A 17,679-nucleotide genomic window follows, 5' to 3' on the forward strand; every position below is an offset into this window, starting at 1 on the left:
AGTGCTGAAATGCTGAGAATACAATGTGTAGCCTACTTGCAATCCATGATGAACAGTGTTAAATCTTAGCTAGAAGTGGTACATTCACATACTTGCATATGTTTCTGGTTTTAAACCTTCTATTCCCAAGGATCGCCAAACTATTCACAAACATCTCGCATCGCTTCCTCATGCGTGAGGATACGTGCAAAACTAGGGATCTTCCAGAGGCCGTCGCTCAAGGGTGCAGGATGGTCAAAGACTAGACTTGCCCTGGTGGTGACTGGAGCCGCATCTGTGGTGACAATGTCATCTTTTCTGTCTTCACTCTCATTTCCTTTCCTTTTGCTTCCATTCTTATCTGTAATCATTTCCTTCCTGTTTTCTCCCTTTTGATCCCCCTTATCCTTTGTTTGTTTGCTCTTCTTGTCTCCCTCTCTGCTCGATATGTGGGTGTTTTCATTTTGCATGTCTCTATCTCTCTGTTTTTTCTTCTTTTGGGTGCTTTTGTGCTCAGTTTCTCCATTTGGCTCAGCTGCTTCATTCTCTCCTTTGCTTCTCACTTTTCTCTCAGCTCTCCACCTCTCCTCCCCTTCTTGGGTCTCATTTCGCATCCTTCCTCTAGATTCCTGTTTTTTCCTGTTTCTTTCAGTGTCACTTTTCCTCTGGTCCACGCTTGGTGTTCCCTTCACACGGCGTTCCTCTTTCCGTCCCTGCGCTTCTCCAATTACCACTTCCTGTCCTTCACGCTTTGACTTCTGGAGACTGACTGAGCGACTATGTTGCAAGGACTTTCTGTTCTTGTGGGAGTCTCGAGTGCTTTGTTGCAGATTTTCTTTGTGGCTGTGAGCTTTGTCTTTGGCTTTGGATGGTCTTTTGGATCTCTCTGTATCTCCGAGATCAAGGAGATTCTCTGCGGACCGACTCTTGATGCGCCGTTGCTGCGGGACTCTGGAAGAGCTGGTGTTTGGTGGTTTGGCACGCTTCTCCCTCTTGCTGTCTTTAGAGCGAGGATCCTCACAGGCCAGATCCAAGGAGCGGCGAGAACAGGCAAAGGAGCTTGTCAGGTTTGACGTTTCCTTCTTCGCTGAGGTGGATGACAGATGAAGGAGAGGAGAACTGAGAGGAATGTTGGATCTCGGCAGATCAGGAAGGATAACATCTCCAGCAGAACCTAAGGGCGAAAAGATCTGCATTGGATACACTACTAATTGAGGCCTTTTACCAAAAATTTACCATGGTAACCAGTTATTTTTGGGTGGTGTTTGCCTGCTCTAAAATCCACAATACTAGAGTGTTGTGGCTGGTTGCACATGCATTGCTATGTAGTTGACAGGTTGCTAAGGCATTGCTAGATTGTTCTCGGTGGTTGCTAGGGCACTAATTATTTTGGGTGGTTGCTACATGATTGCTACAGTATTCTGGGGGTTGCTAGGGCACTGATAGAGTAGTTTGGGTGGTTGCTAAAGTACTGATAGTGTGTAATAGGTGGTTGTTAGTGATTTGTAAAGTGTTCTTGGTGATTGCTAGAGTGTTGTAGTGGTTGCTAGAGCATTGCTAGAGTGTTTCCCAAAAGTACTGTTAGCCTACTATGGTTTTCCGAAACCACAGTTCCAACGAACATAACAAACAGCATCGTAAACTTGTGTGGTTGGAACAACAGCTCTTGACCTGTGGTTAGAAGCATAGTTTATTGTTTGTATGGCATGTGGACTTTATAAATCCTTGTCTTGAGCAAAATAAGCAAGCTGACATTCAGTACAGTCTATATATTTCATTTCTAATACATACAACTTTAACTTATGTCTTTTAGTTTGTCAAGAGATTTAAAGCGCCATTTTTGAAGAGTGCATGTGCATATGTGCTCTAGTACGTAAGAAAGAGCGAATGATTGAATTAGGAAATAAAGCTAAATAATTCAGAAAATTGAATTCGCCCTCAGATGCCGTGTCCATAATTTACAGCCAAAAATCTGGCATTAATTCAATCTCAAATGGATTAATTAAAATAAGTTATTACTCTACCACCTGCATGACATCATTCATTTCAGGAAACAGTTGTGACTGAGTAGTTGATTTTTTCATACTATGCAAGTTAAGCAGTGAGTGTAGGAAACACACCTCAGGATGTTTGTAACAATTTTAAATAAATTGGAAAACTAAAAATCTAAATATATATTACAATATGTAAAACAATATTTAATATGTAAGAATATTTATATGTCATATTTTTATTTGGTTTTGAGTGAAACCATTTTCCATGGTGTTGTGACTGCAAAGAGCATGAACATATTCCATAGATCTAAAAACTTACACAATAAAGCAGAGAAAAGACTAGTAATTAAGAAGCAAAGAAAGTGGAGTGAAAGTCCCATTACCAAAGAATAAAAGACCTAGAGGAAAAGAGGCTGTTAGTGATGATACTCCTGGGGGCAATAACACACCGCAGAGGAGCTTACACAACCTGCACAGAAGAAAGAAAGAAAGAAAGACAGAAAGAAAGAAAGAAAGCTGAAGTTAGCAAGCAACCCATATTGTCTTGATGTTCTTGGAGTATGCTTACGTATAGCAGCATCATCATGTGTTTGTGTGTCATAACTCACTGTTCTCTGATAAGAGGGCTTGCGGTCGCAGTAACAGTAGCACTTTGTTTCCTCCAGCTTGGATCAGCTCAATGGCTCTAGTGTGACTGATGCCTTGCGTCTGTTCTCCATTGATCTCCACTACCTGATCTCCTACCTGCACATTCAGGCATAAGGTAATTTATGTGTTTTATCATTCTTGAAATATCTTATTGATCTCTTGTTCAGGCCATAAGAGGTGATGATTTTATTTAAAGTCCAAAATATCAGTCTTGCTTTTCATATATCAGCATCCGCCACTGAAACACCCATATCAATTCACAAGCAGGAAGATGATGACTGATGTGGCCTTGAAAGTCAATTAACGTTTACATATAATTCTTCTGGCCGGCACTTTTATCCAAAGCATATTGCACTGCATTCAAGCTATACATTTTTTCATGCATTTCCTGGGATCAAACCTATGAAAAGCGTTCTGTCACTTGACTGCACAGACATTATTGGAAGAGAACTGAACTGAGCTGGACGATGGCATCACTGAATCAATAACAATCTGACTTTAACTGATAAACTGACTGTTTTCTATTGTGATCTTGCTTTCTGAGCACACGTTTTTCCTGTTTAACACTGTAAAGCTGCTTTGACACACTCTGTATTGTATACAGCGCTATATAAATAAAGGTGACTTGACTTTTGCTGTTGGACTTTACAGAACTGAAAACAGCATCTCAAGACATCCTAGTTTGAAATATTTTGAGTATAAAAAGGTATTCAGCTTTCCTTAAACCTTTTTATTACATTTAAATGCACTCTGCAGATGTTTCCCCAAAATCACTGCAGAAGATGGAAAAAAGTCAGCAGATTCCATCCGCAACGCTTGAGTTATTAAAGAGTGGTGTGCTGTACTGACATGTATCCTGCCGTCCTGTAGAGCGGGGCCGTCCTCAGCCAGCCGCAGGATGTAGAGGCCCATGTTATACTCCGTTCCTCCTCTCAGACTGAAGCCAAAACCACGAGGTCCGCGCTCCAACTCTACTGCAATACAGCCCTAGGTAGAAAATACATATATCCACTCCCGTTAAAAAGTTTTAGGTCATTTTTTAAAAGAAGTCTCCTATGCTTAACTAAGCTGCATTTATTTGGTCAAAAATACAATTACAAATTGTGAATTATTATTACAATTTAAAATAACAGTTTTATATTTTAATATACATTTAAACCCTGGACTAATGGCGAGTTCACACTGCACGATTTTAGCCCAATTTTTCACTCACCGACAGGTTTTGTGAAATCGCCGACAAATGCCCGAAATCGGAGGCAAATCGGTGCTTGTTCACGCGAGTGACAATCACGCAGTGTGAATTATCAAAGACGCGATCTGAGGGAATCGACGCCCGTTAAATATTTGGCATGCTAAATATCTGGAGCTGTCGGCGATTCACAATCATGCTGTGTGAAATGAGTTCTGACTGAAAAACACATCGGCGATGACCTACAGCCAATGAGAGACCAAGATACAGGGCAGCGGGAAGTTCGGGGAGGAGTTATATGAAATGTAGTTTGCGGACCAGTGTTGCCAAATCCGCGATTGCCGCCGGTTGTTTTTTATGTCAGCAGGTTGAAGCGACCCCAATAACGTGATATTTAGGCCCTGGAATGTAAATTGTACCAGGAGAACCCCGCCAAAAAAATTTGTATTTTACCCCTCGAAAGCAATTGGGCTATTTTCAGGCTAGTTTTGAGTAGTAATTGGGCGGGTTTTGTAGCGAAAACCTGGCAAACCTGCACCTTCTTCCTATTGTAAAGTCATGCAGTGTGAACACAGCAACAACTGAATGCTACCCCAGATAGTCGTTCAGTGTGAAACCAACAGTGATGCAACGTCTTTGAAAATCGTGCAGTGTGAACTCGGCATTAATGACAGTGAATGGGATTTTGATTTTCCATTGTAGTTTTTAGTCTTGGCTTAAATACTTAGTATAATGTCATTATTTTCCATGCAGCGTTTAAACATTTTTGAATTGCATCTTTAGATAAAGTTTAGGTACAGTTTGTGATGTAAGTGTGACTCTTGCCTGTTTGGAGTTGGCGACACACAGCGTTCCCTGTTCACTCATGGGAAGAGCTTTATACTCTATCCGTGCGAGCTCATCCCTGATCTCATCCATATCCAAATTATATCTGTGCACAAGTCACACATATTATAAACCAGAACTGTGGCTTAAATCCTCCATAAGTGATTAGAGCTTATTATTAGTTATATGGCTGTAGAATTTCAATTAATTTACAACAAATATACAGAGGAAATTAGTAAATTTAAAGTAGCTTAAATATATAATAGTGGACTGCACCTCTCATCCTGAGTGGATTTGAGAATCTTTTGCTGCGGTGCGGGACTTTGTTTGGCTGAACTGGCTCCTGATGGCGGGCCTTTGTACTCTAAACAGCAAATCAAAACAGATTGTCATATGAAATTATGAACATCAAGTGTTAAAAGTCCTCATGAAACTGCATTCGCAACACTTCTGTAACAGGGCTCTAGACTGCGACCAAAAAGGTCACATATACCACGTCCGCTATAGTTTCCTCATAATTTTTATCGCGCGTGCTTGTGTAGACTTGAAGCGCTCTCACTGAAAGCGCCTCTCACTCTCTTCACCTGATCAGTGAAATTTGACTTCTGCTGCACTTTGCTCTACAGTGCGCCCTGGATGGAGCAGAGCAGACACTTTCAGTTTACAATTGTAGTGTCCGTTGTCCAACTGAACTGAATGGTTTTTATTTCTTACTGAAAAAGTTGGAAGAATGAGTCTAGAGCCCTGTTTAATGTGACATATTACTGATTAATGTTTCACAATATCATCTGGAAGATTTGAACTGCAAAAGCCTGTGCCAATTAATGCTATTTTATTGTATAATATTCATACATGTGAGCTAAAATGTATTAAACATGACAGATATAAATGAACTTTGTATATACACGTTTTGTAGTTGAAATAGGCTAATAATTGGTCTAAGTGCCCTTTATAAAGCATTCAATTTAAATATGCATGCATAATTGATATAAATTTTCACTTTGGTTATTAGCATTTCAATGTTAGTTACATTATTGCCCAAGTGTGACAAATCAAAGCATGAGGCACAGTTTGAGAAAGCACGAATATGTGCTGCGGCAGTATTTATGTGACATTTCATTATCTCACTCACCGTCCTCAGGAACCACGGTGAGTGTGACAGAGTTCCCTGCGTCTTTGATAAGCTGAACAATATCATTGTGGGAGAGCTCCACAATGGACTGGCTGTTCACAGAGGATATGCGGTCACCCACATTCAGCAATCCGCAGCGGTCAGTCGGACTGTCTTCGATTATTCGACCAATCTTATGAGGAATCACTGAAACACACACTTAGGCAAATCCCTTAGCAGAACTGGAACAGCTTGTGTTGTATTTTTAAGCATAACGAATGAATCATAAGAAATGTAACAATAATGAGGTTGTGCAAAACTAAAAAACAGCAGGATGGAGTGGAGGCGGAGGCGGAGGCGGAGGCAGTGGGGGGGGGGGGTTTTGGGGGTCTGAAGGTACTTTTAAATTTAAACTGCTATATTTTTATCATGACATCTTAAAATCAAAATAAATAAAAATGCAACACTGGTGACGCAAGATGCTCAAAGAACAGTGCAAGCTGCAATACAACTACGATTGACTTCTATTTACATATGTATGGCTAAAGTGACGATAAAGAGGAAATTCCATCTAACAAAACCACCTAACAGTTCTGGTCCAAGTAATGATTGATCCAAAATTATTAAATTTAATTACATTTTTAATTAAATTATAACATAATTATTAAATTAAATTAAATATTTACTAGTAAAATATTTTAATGTTTTTTTATTAAACTGCCATTTATTACAAAACTGTTCTAAATGTTTATTTTAATAATACATCTTCAAGATTTGTTTGTTCTCTTTGAATGATGATATCGAATTTTTTTTTGTTTATTTGCCGAATGAATTTGGCTGGTGCATCAGTGAATCCGCTGTTACCTCCAGGTGGCGGTTTGTTCTTCGATGTGAGAATGACAAAGCCAAAGCCCTCGTTATCTTTACGATGGAGCGTGATATCAAACGACCCCTGGTCCTTGACGCTTGGCACCGAGATACGTGGAAGCCGAGGTGAGCCATTTACAAGGGTCAGCGCTCCACTCCCAACATCCTCCGGGGCATCTATAGAGCGGAAGATTACACGGACTGACCTTTAATGAAAGCTTTTCAGGCAGTTAATTACAATCCAGTGCTGGTTTTATGTCTAAGGCCTGTCAGTCAGCAGTGCTCGCCTTTGTAAATGACCTTCCTGCGCACTGAAAGTAGCACTTGTCCGTTGCGTGCTGCGTTAGTCATCAGATCCAGAACTTGCTTGTGAGATTTTCCCTTCACGGTGATGCAGTCGATGCCAACGAGCTCATCTCCGGTCCTCAGCCGGCCTTCCTTCTCTGCCACCCCCTGGGGAATGATGGCACCAATGTAGACCTAATGAAATTAGACAGATAGCTTGTTTTAGAACTAAGACAGAAAGTCAATCTGCTAATAAATCACATAAATACAGTCCATGAATTTAAATATCCAGTAATATGGTTACAGAAGAATGAGGGACTCACTGGTTGTTCAACGCCTTCTCCTCCAAGCACACGAAAGCCGAAGCCTGTCTCCTGATCTCTCTTGATGAACACGTCCAACTCTTTATAGTGAGGTACTGCATACAAATAGACATGGAAGTACAATAAATAAATTGGAGAATGTGGACTAAATCACACCGATCAATTCATCACACAAAAAAACTAAACAAAACAAAAATAAAAGCAACAGTATTTCATCAACCATGCATATGGCCTTTTCTATCTCTCTGCATTCAGATCATAAATTAAAAGGATAGCTCTCCCAAATATGTCATTTGAAAACCATATGATATTTTTCCCATGATACTCAAATGCTGATATTAAGCAGCAGCTCTTTTCCATGCAATAATAGGAAAAGTAATAATAATTGTTGGTGATTCAGAGTGTAAAGTTCAAAAAGAAAAAAGTACCATAAAATAGTCCCATACAAACTATATTCAAAGTCTCCTAGAGCCATTCAATAACTTTTGAACAAAGAAAAACTGAAATTAACTGAAAATCTTCTGCTCATAAATCTCATTCAAAGTTTTACACACTTAAACCAATTGCGGAATATATGCAAGAACAAGACATTTTCCCACGGCTCTCATTATATTGTCTCTAGTGTGCCATTTTCTCATGTATTATGATTTGAACATAAAAAAAATAATGTTTATTACAAAAAAAAACATGTTCTGAATGTGTATTTTAAATAAATAAAAATAATTTAAATAAGATACATAAAATCAATTAAATCTCATTTTATATATCATAATTGTCACTTTATATTTAATAATTTCAACTTTGTATAAAGCATTCAGCCAAATATTTTTAACTGATTTTCAACTCCAACAGATCCACACAACATGGTGCTGTAACATAAAAGTTTCCTCTTTGCAGGATGAGCTCAGCAGAGACTTTCAATACAATTAAAGGTGTGGTTCACTGTTTTTTTTCTAGGCTTGATTGTGTTTATGGGGTGCAGTCTAACATGTGTTAATGCTACGTTTTAAAAAAAACGCATAATATTTCACATAATTTACCTTTATACCACACCCCTTTTTCCCTTCTCTGAGAAACGGGTTGATCTTTTCCTGTTTTTATGAAGCCCCACCCTCAGAAATAGGCGATGGGCTCTGATTGGTTAGCTAGCCCAGTGTATTGTGATTGGCTAGACCGCCTCTAGTGCGCGTCTAAACGTCCCCCCCCCCCCTCACCTCAGCGGCATGTGCTCCGGTTGTATTGTAAACAACGGCGTCGTTAATATCGCTTATCAGTTTGAGCCCGATTGAGAAGCAGAGGATATTATTGAAGAGGATCGTGCAGAACCGATCGTGGTAGGCCTATGTTTTTTGTTTGTTGTTCAGAAATAGGCGATGGGCTCTGATTGGTTAGCTAGCCCAGTGTATTGTGATTGGCTAGACCGCCTCTAGTGCGCGTCTAAACGTCCCCCCCCCCCTCACCTCAGCGGCATGTGCTCCGGTTGTATTGTAAACAACGGCGTCGTTAATATCGCTTATCAGTTTGAGCCCGATTGAGAAGCAGAGGATATTATTGAAGAGGATCGTGCAGAACCGATCGTGGTAGGCCTATGTTTTTTGTTTGTTGTTGTCTCATGCTTTTAGATATGCTGTTATTTGTAAATGCTACGGCTTATGTTAGCTTTTAATATACTGTTTTATCCTGATTAAATCTTTAATACAGTATGGCAACTGCATGCGCGTCCATGTATAACGCTTCTCATAGCTATGTGAAAATAAGTGTATAATTGGAACAGTTCATTGTAGGAGCTGAGCTGAATGAGAGAGAGAGAGAGAGAGAGAGAGAGAGAGAGAGAGATGCAGAGTGTGTGCAGAGCCGGGGGACACGAGGAACAGTATTAAGAACCGCTGCTTTAGAACATTGATTTTGAAACTTGTGAATCCATTAGAATCATTAGAAGACAGAATCGCGATTCATATATGAATAGATTTTTACGTGCACCCCTAGTTTTCTCTTCCTATTCTCTAAAGCAGCGCAGCATGGCCTTGCCCCCTTTGCTGCCTTTTCCCCAGGGCGGGGTTTATCTGGGTTTGTGATGTCACGAACTCGGGAAGTAATTCGTTGTAGTCCCTACCAGCCGTTTTTGTAGGCATTAAACCGCCATAATTTTAAAAGATGATATCTTCGTTTGCATTGAACTTTCAGCTTCGTAACTTTGCAGATATTGTTTATGCTCAAACAGCAAAATTACACAATAGCTAACATAAAAAAAGTGAAATCGCAATCAACCACCCCTTTAAACAAAGAAAATGAAAAAGTAGCATATTTGATTTTGGGGTGGCGAATCAGATGTCAGGCTCTGGCTCCGCCACTGGACTCACCTATGCTGTCCTGCAAGGCTTTGGGTTTTCTGTAGTGGAGGGAAGCGTCTTGTTTTGGAGAGCTACATGGCAGTGTGTTTGAGTGATAGGTCAAAGCCTGGGGAACCATGGTGTCATGGCAATGGTCCAGAGTCTCAGTGCTGGCACTCAACCCCGGTCTCTGTTGGAATAAAATGTGTTTTAATACCACTTCACAAAGTGACCAGCAGAGTGCACACAGATGTGGACTATATCAAGCAGCATTTAAACTGTTCACTGGTCAAATCTTCTGAAATAATAAAAGGAAGTGCCTACAGACAGATGAACTATATCAACAAAAATACTTTTCTGTTTGGATCAGGCCTTCTGGTTAACAGGAAAATTCCCACACTTCATATGCAAATAAATCTTCTGTGTTATGAGTGATACTGAAAAACTGTTGTAATGAAATATTTAAAGTCTGTCAGTATACCTATTGGAAAATAAAGCCCAACACGCTTATACAATTCATGTTTTTGCCATTTAGCCTCATGTTACTGGTATTTCAAAGCATTATATTTTTAAATTAGATTTTTACATTTATTGTAGGAATTGTGAGTGGTGTCCATACAAAACTCAGCAACATGATATTAGTGTGGTTGCCAGGTTGTAGTTTACGGGCCAGAGTCAACTCATAAGTCTCAATGATATTCTGATCCCTCAAAACCCTTCTTCACTTTAAGAATATGAGATTGTTTTTTCCTGTTTCATCATTCTCAAGTGAAAATCGAACATCCTTTCACTTAGAAACTAGTACATGCCACACGATTCAGAACAAATGGTGTGGGACGTATAAGCTACAGAACTTTAGTACTTACAGGAAGGGGTTTGTTCAAATCCCAAACCCCAAGTACGATCAATAACTGAGAAGAGATTTCATCAGCACAAAATGAAATATTCAGCCATTTCCTCAATTCTACAAGATAATTATCACCTCTGAAATCTATTATCATACTCACAGGTCTTAAACTCTTCACAGGCGATGTCTGACCTAGAAACAGAGAAAAGGCAAATGAGAGACATAAGTAGCAGTGAAGGAGGAAAAATGGGGAACAGGCACTCAACAGACAGATGAAAAAAAACAGGAACTCGTTACAGGGATAGAAAGTTTCTAGCCGTATTATAATGACAGCGTTTCATGGTTGTTGCCTCTCAAACATGAAAAAGGCATGAGAATACATTGTTCCAATGCTACATTATTAATTCTCATCCATCTAACTAAAAAGCTACTCAAAGAGGAAGCATCATTCAAGTGCTTCAAAGTGGGGCGTTTCCTGAGCCAATTCCGAGCTGAGTTAATCATGACACATGTGTCATAGCAGTCATTAAAGATGGATTGAATAAATGTACATAAGAGAAAATTATGAATCCTCCAGGGAGAAAGACATCGCAAATGACAGAAGTCATGCATAAAATAATGATGCCGCTACACTTCCATCTGTCAATTTAGAACACACGCTGTTTATTCATTCCCTTTGTTTTTTCTTGTCTTTCTCTTGATTGGTGTGATTCCATTGAATTTAATGTCTAAACAATGAATGACAAAACTCACTCAGCCTTTGAAGGGTAATAGAACTGTTTAAAGCATTATCTTGCTCTCTTTCTCTCCCTTTCCCCCCCTCCTTCTCTCGCTCTGCAGACAATATATCCTTACAGAACTCTTTGCAGACACATCCTGAAATTCCCCTGTGATCTAAACTCATTTCCAAAATTCCCAGCCAGCCCCACAGAGTGGGTGCAAAAGATGCAACAGGGCCTCTCCCGCCAACTGTATCAGAATCAACGGTCCATCATTCTTACATAACGTTGTCCTTAGGGACAGAAACACACCTCAACAATGATTGGTGAGAGTGGAGGAGAGGAGAACAAGTATGGTTAAAATGTAAAATTATGAACTGGAGAAAATAATGCAACTGATTTCTCACCTGCTGAGTAATTGACATATAACTAAAAAAAAAGAGACAAAGGGAAAAGAGCCTTTGTATAATTCCCAGCTGAAAAGATCAGCATACTGTAGTTGCTGGTCTAGTAGTTGTGGATGCATGTTTGCTGTTGCTCCTATTAGGCTTCACCCAACAAAAGTGAAAATTCTGTAAGCATTTACCCTCATTTTATTCTAAACCATGTGTTTTTTTATTCTAATGTGGAACATGAAAGGTTGGGTTTTGCAAAATGTCCTCTGCTACATTGCATATTCATTTTCTTACTCAGTATTTTTTTCCAGTACAAATACCTAAACATTTTTAAATCAAAATATATTACTTGAGATGCAACAATGACATTAGATACAAAATGTTGTTTTCAGAGAAATATGATTAAATTTATTTTTCTTATACCGCTGGCATATTGTTTCCATTTTTGTAAACCACAATTAATTTTGCTATATTTCTCATAAAACAAATGTTATGTCAGTTTGCATGTTAAATTAATCTTGAATTAAGAACATTTAGATATTTGTAATGAAAAACAAAACAACAATTCTGTGTAAGAAAGTGACTTATAGTGTACTCTTTCCATGAATCAGGAATTTTTCAATTTCTGAATTTGAACTGAATTCAAATTAAAATCCTAAACATGATGCAGAATTTGAATTTAAGGAAGTTACAATAAAACAAACTGAAGAAATTCATTAAACTGTAATAAGTGTAATTTTACGAGAAAAATAAGATCTGTCAAGACAAACTTCAAACTTTTTTAATGGTGGCTTGACAAAGGCTTAAAGGATTAAAAAGTTTGACAGTTTTATTCATTTTCACATTTATATTCACTTCACGCTAGTCAAAGTTAAAGTCTTTAAAAGTCTTTTCAGCAGGGGTTTTACTAGAAATGCCTGAGATCTATTTTGAGTGTGTGATGGAGAACGGGGTAACATTTTAATTTAAAATGAGCAGGAATGCAAAAAAAGTGTAACTAGGGACAACTAGGACAACTAGGCCATCTGAAACTGCCATTGGTTAAAATATGCCCACTACGGCTACACTAATTAAATTCTAAAGGCCCAAAACATACTCTACACAAGAACATTTACAGACACTCTTATCCAATGGGACTTCTACTGCATTCAAGTTATATATATATATATATATTTTTTTTTTTTCAGTTCATCCACAAATTTTTTTATTTAATGCAAGATTCCCTGGTCATTAAGGCAAAAAGGTCATTGAAACACGTATTTTCTTTAAAGCTGCTTTGAAACGATGTCTACTGTGAAAAGTGCTACACAAATAAATCTGAATTCCTTGAGAATCAAACCTACTGTAGTGTTGTTAGCACCATACTCTACCGTTTGAACTACAGGAACTACACAAACATGAATGCAAAGGATTCCTGCAAGAAGGATATGATTTCTGCCACCATAGTGACAATTATTGTAAACTTTCAGCTTTTTCAGCTTGTGTAGAGTATGTTTATGGCCTAAATGTTCAGATGATGCAATGTTCCATACACCCTCCTGCTCTCTTACCTCCTCTCAACACCAACAGATTCACCTCGCTGTGCACAGGGAGGTCTTTCAGTATATCCACCACCTGCGCGTGGCTCAGTGTTTGCACATTCTGCCTGTTAATCTCCTTTATCACATCTCCTTTCAGCAGGCCTCGGCACCACTGCTCATCCAGGATCATTTTCACCTTCTGCCCCAGCGGACAGTCTGCAATGGCAAAGCCAAATCCTCCAGGTCCCTTCACGATTGGCACGCTCACCAGCTCCGGCTGTAGCATCCCAGTCTCGGGCCTGTCGTTGGCACCGCTGCTGCCTCCTGGAAGTGCAGCGATCACCGGCCGCCCACTGGCGTCTGTGGTTACGTAGTGAAGCTCTTGGGAGGAGCCGTGAAGGGCGTCACCTTTGACCAGCAGTGGCTGGCCGTTGATGAGGGGTACGGCGGTTACGATATCTCCTGTCGGGGGTGGAGGTGGAGGGGGAAGTTCCTCGCTGTCGGCGTCCACGTCAGGGGGGAGCGAGTATCCGTGACAGAGGACCATGTCCACATACTGATTAATTGGGATGCACTGGAACATGTGGACCACATCTGCGTGGGTCTTGCCTAAGACAAGTGTGCCGTTGATTTCCACAATAACATCACCTTGGTTGAGATAACGGAATTTGACAGAATGAGAGTGAGTAAAAAGAACTGAAGAAAAAAGTCATTACATCGTGAAAGAACAACTTTTCTAATCCCTTTGTGCTTTTTAAAGATACTAGATAAAAGGAACTGTTTACACAAAATCGAAAATTTGTCATTTTTTTTCCACATATTTATTTTATATACACTGTTGTAAGCTACAAAAAAAAAACAAGTAGCCTGTACGACTTGTGTACTATGTTCCAAGCGTTTTTTAACTGGATCAGTGATTTAATTTTTAATGAATCGGCTGATCCAGTTAATGAATCAGACTGATTTGTTCACTCACTCAATGATCCACAGCAGTTCTCTAGTTAACAGCTTACTGGAATGGAAGATTAATCGTGAATACTGATTTAAATTTTAGTAATTTTTGGTTATCATGTGGTTTCAAAAGACTGTTGCTGTATGGAAACAGGTTATTATTGTTAACTAAAACCATTAAAATTTTTAAATAAAATTTTAAAAAAATTTAAATAAAATAAGCAAATATTAAATGAAAAACTTCTAAAAATTTTAAACAAAATCAACTGAAAATTAGAAATGTTGCATTGGCAAATAAGTTTAAGTTGAAAAAAAATTGCTTAATGGAAAAAAATTAAATCGAACACTGAATTAATAATAAATTACACCTCAAGAGTATTATAATTAGTAATATTAAAAACATAATAAAATGACTAATGCACAAAACAAAATGACAAAATAATTAACTTAAATTAAAATGAAAACTGAAAATTTAAAAAATAAAGGTCAATTAAAAATAAAGTAGTAAATGTAGCCATTATTGTATAATTTGTTATGTTAAACTACTTCTCCTATCCCAGTTTAATGTGAGGAGACAACTATAATTAAGCCATTCTTAGGCTGACTTCCTAATGATCCATAATGTGAATTGTGGATGTTCCCCTAAACAACTTTCACCAAACTAGAGATCACTCACCAGAGGCCATCTTGTTGTCTTGTGCGGCCGGGCCATCAGCAAGAACGTTCTTCACCTGCAGGAACTCATCAGGTCGGTCTCCACCAATGATGGTGAAACCAAACCCCTGCTGGCTCTTCCTGAGAGCCGTGTGATACAGCTCCCCCTTCAGCTGGGTCGGGTCCCGTGTGAATCCGGGCGTACCAGCCGCTCCACCTACAGAGACAGAAGGAGATTAAGACACAGACAGACAACATCTGTGATGACTTCACATAAAATATGTACAAAGACAAAACTCAAAACAACTAGACATTGATACAGTAGACGAACGGTATATACAAGCACCAACTGCACCGCATGAAATGCTTGCTGATAAACATGTTTTCAAAGTGTTTGACAGATCCATCAATAATGTGTGAAGTCACAAATGCAGACTGTCCTAATATCATCAACCAAAGCACATTATGGGATGCTTTCCATTAATATGATACAAAATAGGGCCTGAAACACAAAAAAGGGTCTGAAACACACTTTTGAACACATAGACAGATAAAAGAGGCCTAACCTTTGGGAAAATGTTGACCATCAACCTCAGGATTAATTGTGTATGAAGTTTGCTGTAACTAAAATGTGGGACATGTGAGACTACATGCTGTAGTTTACAGTAAAATAGATTTATAGATTTATCTATAATAGCATTAAAAAATTACAATAATTTAAAAAAACAATAAACAGACAAAAACATTTAAAAAATGGGTAACAGGCAATATGCAATATGGTTGTTTGGCACAAAATGTTGACTTGCAGTTATTGATAAACTTTAAACAAATAAAAAGATTCTCAAATCTTCAACTGAGCTTTATAAATGCAGTCAATGTTCACTACAATTTGTGTAAAAAAAAATTTAGGAAATTTATGAAATGATTAATTTGTCTTTGCATGATGTTGCTTCCTGTGCGTCATAATTTTAAGGACCATTACATTATTTGCAAAAGGGGGAAATTAAGCAAAACATGATTGCATATGTAGGGTATCAGACCGAATCAGACCATTTAAGATTCGATCAAGAACATGGTTGAAACACGAGGAGCCGAATTCCACAGAAAGGCCCAAGACACAGGATGTTTGTAAATCAGATCCTGGCGCCACAAGCCTGAAGCAAGTCCACCAACTAGCAGCTTTGAGTAGCTCACAGCATTTAAACAAAAGAACACTTATTGACAATTCCAAGGAGATTGTCAATTTTGGGGCAAGTAAGCAAGATTAATGGTCAAAGAGATGCACCGCATGACCATCACATGTAAACCAGTGATAGTAATCACGATCACGAGCTCTTTGGATTGACTTTCCCCCCACCTAGAAGACAAAGAACAGACTGAGATTCCTTATGAGAGACCTCTTAACCTCTGGTCTTCACAGAACATGTCCTTATGTTCAGAGAAATGGTACAGAAACTGTCTTTTACCGATGTAGATGCACGAAAATGAACTCAATAAGGCTCATAAACTAATATCAGTCCATTGCTTAACTCCATATCATGTCTCTAACCCACACATTAGACATCATGTTTTAATCACGTATTGTGTATGTCTTTTTAATAACTATTGAATAACTTCATATTCATGTTTAGTATGTGTGTGTTTGAATCTTCTTTCTTGAAACGTTTCTTCCAATCAGTTCTTTGTTAAATGTATCATATTCTTGTTATAGAAATCATGTCCAAAATTATACTCTGCAAGAGCGTGAAAACTCGGACCATGTGACTGATGAGATAACATTTGATTTATGAATTTTGGGAGGAGAAATATAGCAACACCCCGAGCTAAGACAGTGTCTAATTGGTCAAAACACCATTTGGTATGTGTCCAAAAGCCCAGTTTAAATACTCAGGACACCATCAGATCATTGCTTTTTGCGTCTAGCTTTTAGTTTTTCGCTCTTTTTAGTTATGTGCTTTTAGTCATCACTTTTAGCCATGCTGCTTTTTAGTGCTTTTAATTTTGTCTTTTAGTCATGTGCTTTCAAGTCATCATTTTTAGCCATGCGGCTTTTTAGTCATAGCTTTGAGCTATGCTTTTTAGTCATCGCCTTTTTAGCTCTTTTGCTTTTTTGGTCATGGCTTTTAGCAGTGCTTTTCACGCTCTTTGAGAGTGCTCTGGCTTACACGCCAGCTCCTCCAAAACCATGAGGAGAAACGCCACCTAGTCTCGTCAAACTTAACTTCTATTTCTTTACTTTAGTTTCCCTTCTTTTCCGTTGAGAGTTTCGTATTCTGAGTTAAGTTGCCTAACGCCGTGTCTCTGAGTCTGACCTCGAGTGCCATCTAAAACTTCAATCAGCCCACAACACTGCGTCGTCAGCCAACGCCCAACCACTGGCTTCCCATGACTGAACTTCCAGCCAATCAGCAACCGCGGGAAACCCCCTTTTCTGCAAGGACGACAACAAAGGGAACCCCCGTACACAGGCAACGCAAGTACCTCCAGATTCTAGCTGAACTGGTGCATTTAATATAAAATCTCACTTTCTCTCTTTCTGCAACTTGTGTGAATGTGTGAGTGCGTGTGTTTATGTGTTAGATTAGTTTATGTCTTAGATTTATCCAATAAAGTCTTATTCATATTAAAAAGAGAAGTATCTTGTGTTTTGTGCTTACAAGTTAATGTCTTAAACTGCCAATCTTGTTACTGTGCTAATAAATAGTCTTTTCACTATACTTTGGATATTAATATCCATTGCAGAATTTATGTTATACGGCTCGTTCAATGAATCACTGGCTGTCTCAGTGATCAGCCGTAAAACAGTGATTCGGTCCAAATTCCCTATAAAATCATAAATGATTCCCTTTGAGCTAAATTGACCTGTTTCCCTTACATATAAAATGTGGAACACTAATAACCTCTATTTAGATTTTTAGACAGACAGACAGACAGACAGACAGACAGATAGACAGATAGATAGATAGATAGATAGATAGATAGATAGATAGATAGATAGATAGATAGATAGATAGATAGATAGATAGATAGATAGATAGATAG

General features: G+C 38.6%; 1 protein-coding gene across 1 annotated transcript in view; it reads right to left on the bottom strand.

Annotated features, from left to right (window-relative positions):
• Positions 1-1,084: 1,084 nt before the first annotated feature.
• The window catches only part of LOC107569295 (membrane-associated guanylate kinase, WW and PDZ domain-containing protein 3-like), a 129,199-nt gene continuing 112,604 nt past the window's right edge, over positions 1,085-17,679 (bottom strand). The window contains exons 9-22 of the mRNA XM_016255347.1: positions 14,660-14,854; positions 13,063-13,680; positions 10,559-10,590; positions 9,582-9,741; positions 7,222-7,316; positions 6,901-7,093; positions 6,611-6,790; positions 5,768-5,953; positions 4,912-4,999; positions 4,636-4,741; positions 3,471-3,608; positions 2,582-2,717; positions 2,357-2,442; positions 1,085-1,153 (exon numbers count right to left, since the gene is read on the bottom strand). Of these exons, the coding sequence (XP_016110833.1) occupies positions 2,390-2,442; positions 2,582-2,717; positions 3,471-3,608; positions 4,636-4,741; positions 4,912-4,999; positions 5,768-5,953; positions 6,611-6,790; positions 6,901-7,093; positions 7,222-7,316; positions 9,582-9,741; positions 10,559-10,590; positions 13,063-13,680; positions 14,660-14,854 (2,180 nt within the window). The 3' untranslated portion in view covers positions 1,085-1,153; positions 2,357-2,389. The remainder of the gene's footprint in view (positions 1,154-2,356; positions 2,443-2,581; positions 2,718-3,470; positions 3,609-4,635; positions 4,742-4,911; positions 5,000-5,767; positions 5,954-6,610; positions 6,791-6,900; positions 7,094-7,221; positions 7,317-9,581; positions 9,742-10,558; positions 10,591-13,062; positions 13,681-14,659; positions 14,855-17,679) is intronic.

The sequence above is a fragment of the Sinocyclocheilus grahami genome, unplaced genomic scaffold (assembly GCF_001515645.1).
Source record: "Sinocyclocheilus grahami isolate Dianchi unplaced genomic scaffold, SAMN03320097.WGS_v1.1 scaffold1330.1, whole genome shotgun sequence".
Taxonomy (NCBI): domain Eukaryota; kingdom Metazoa; phylum Chordata; class Actinopteri; order Cypriniformes; family Cyprinidae; genus Sinocyclocheilus; species Sinocyclocheilus grahami.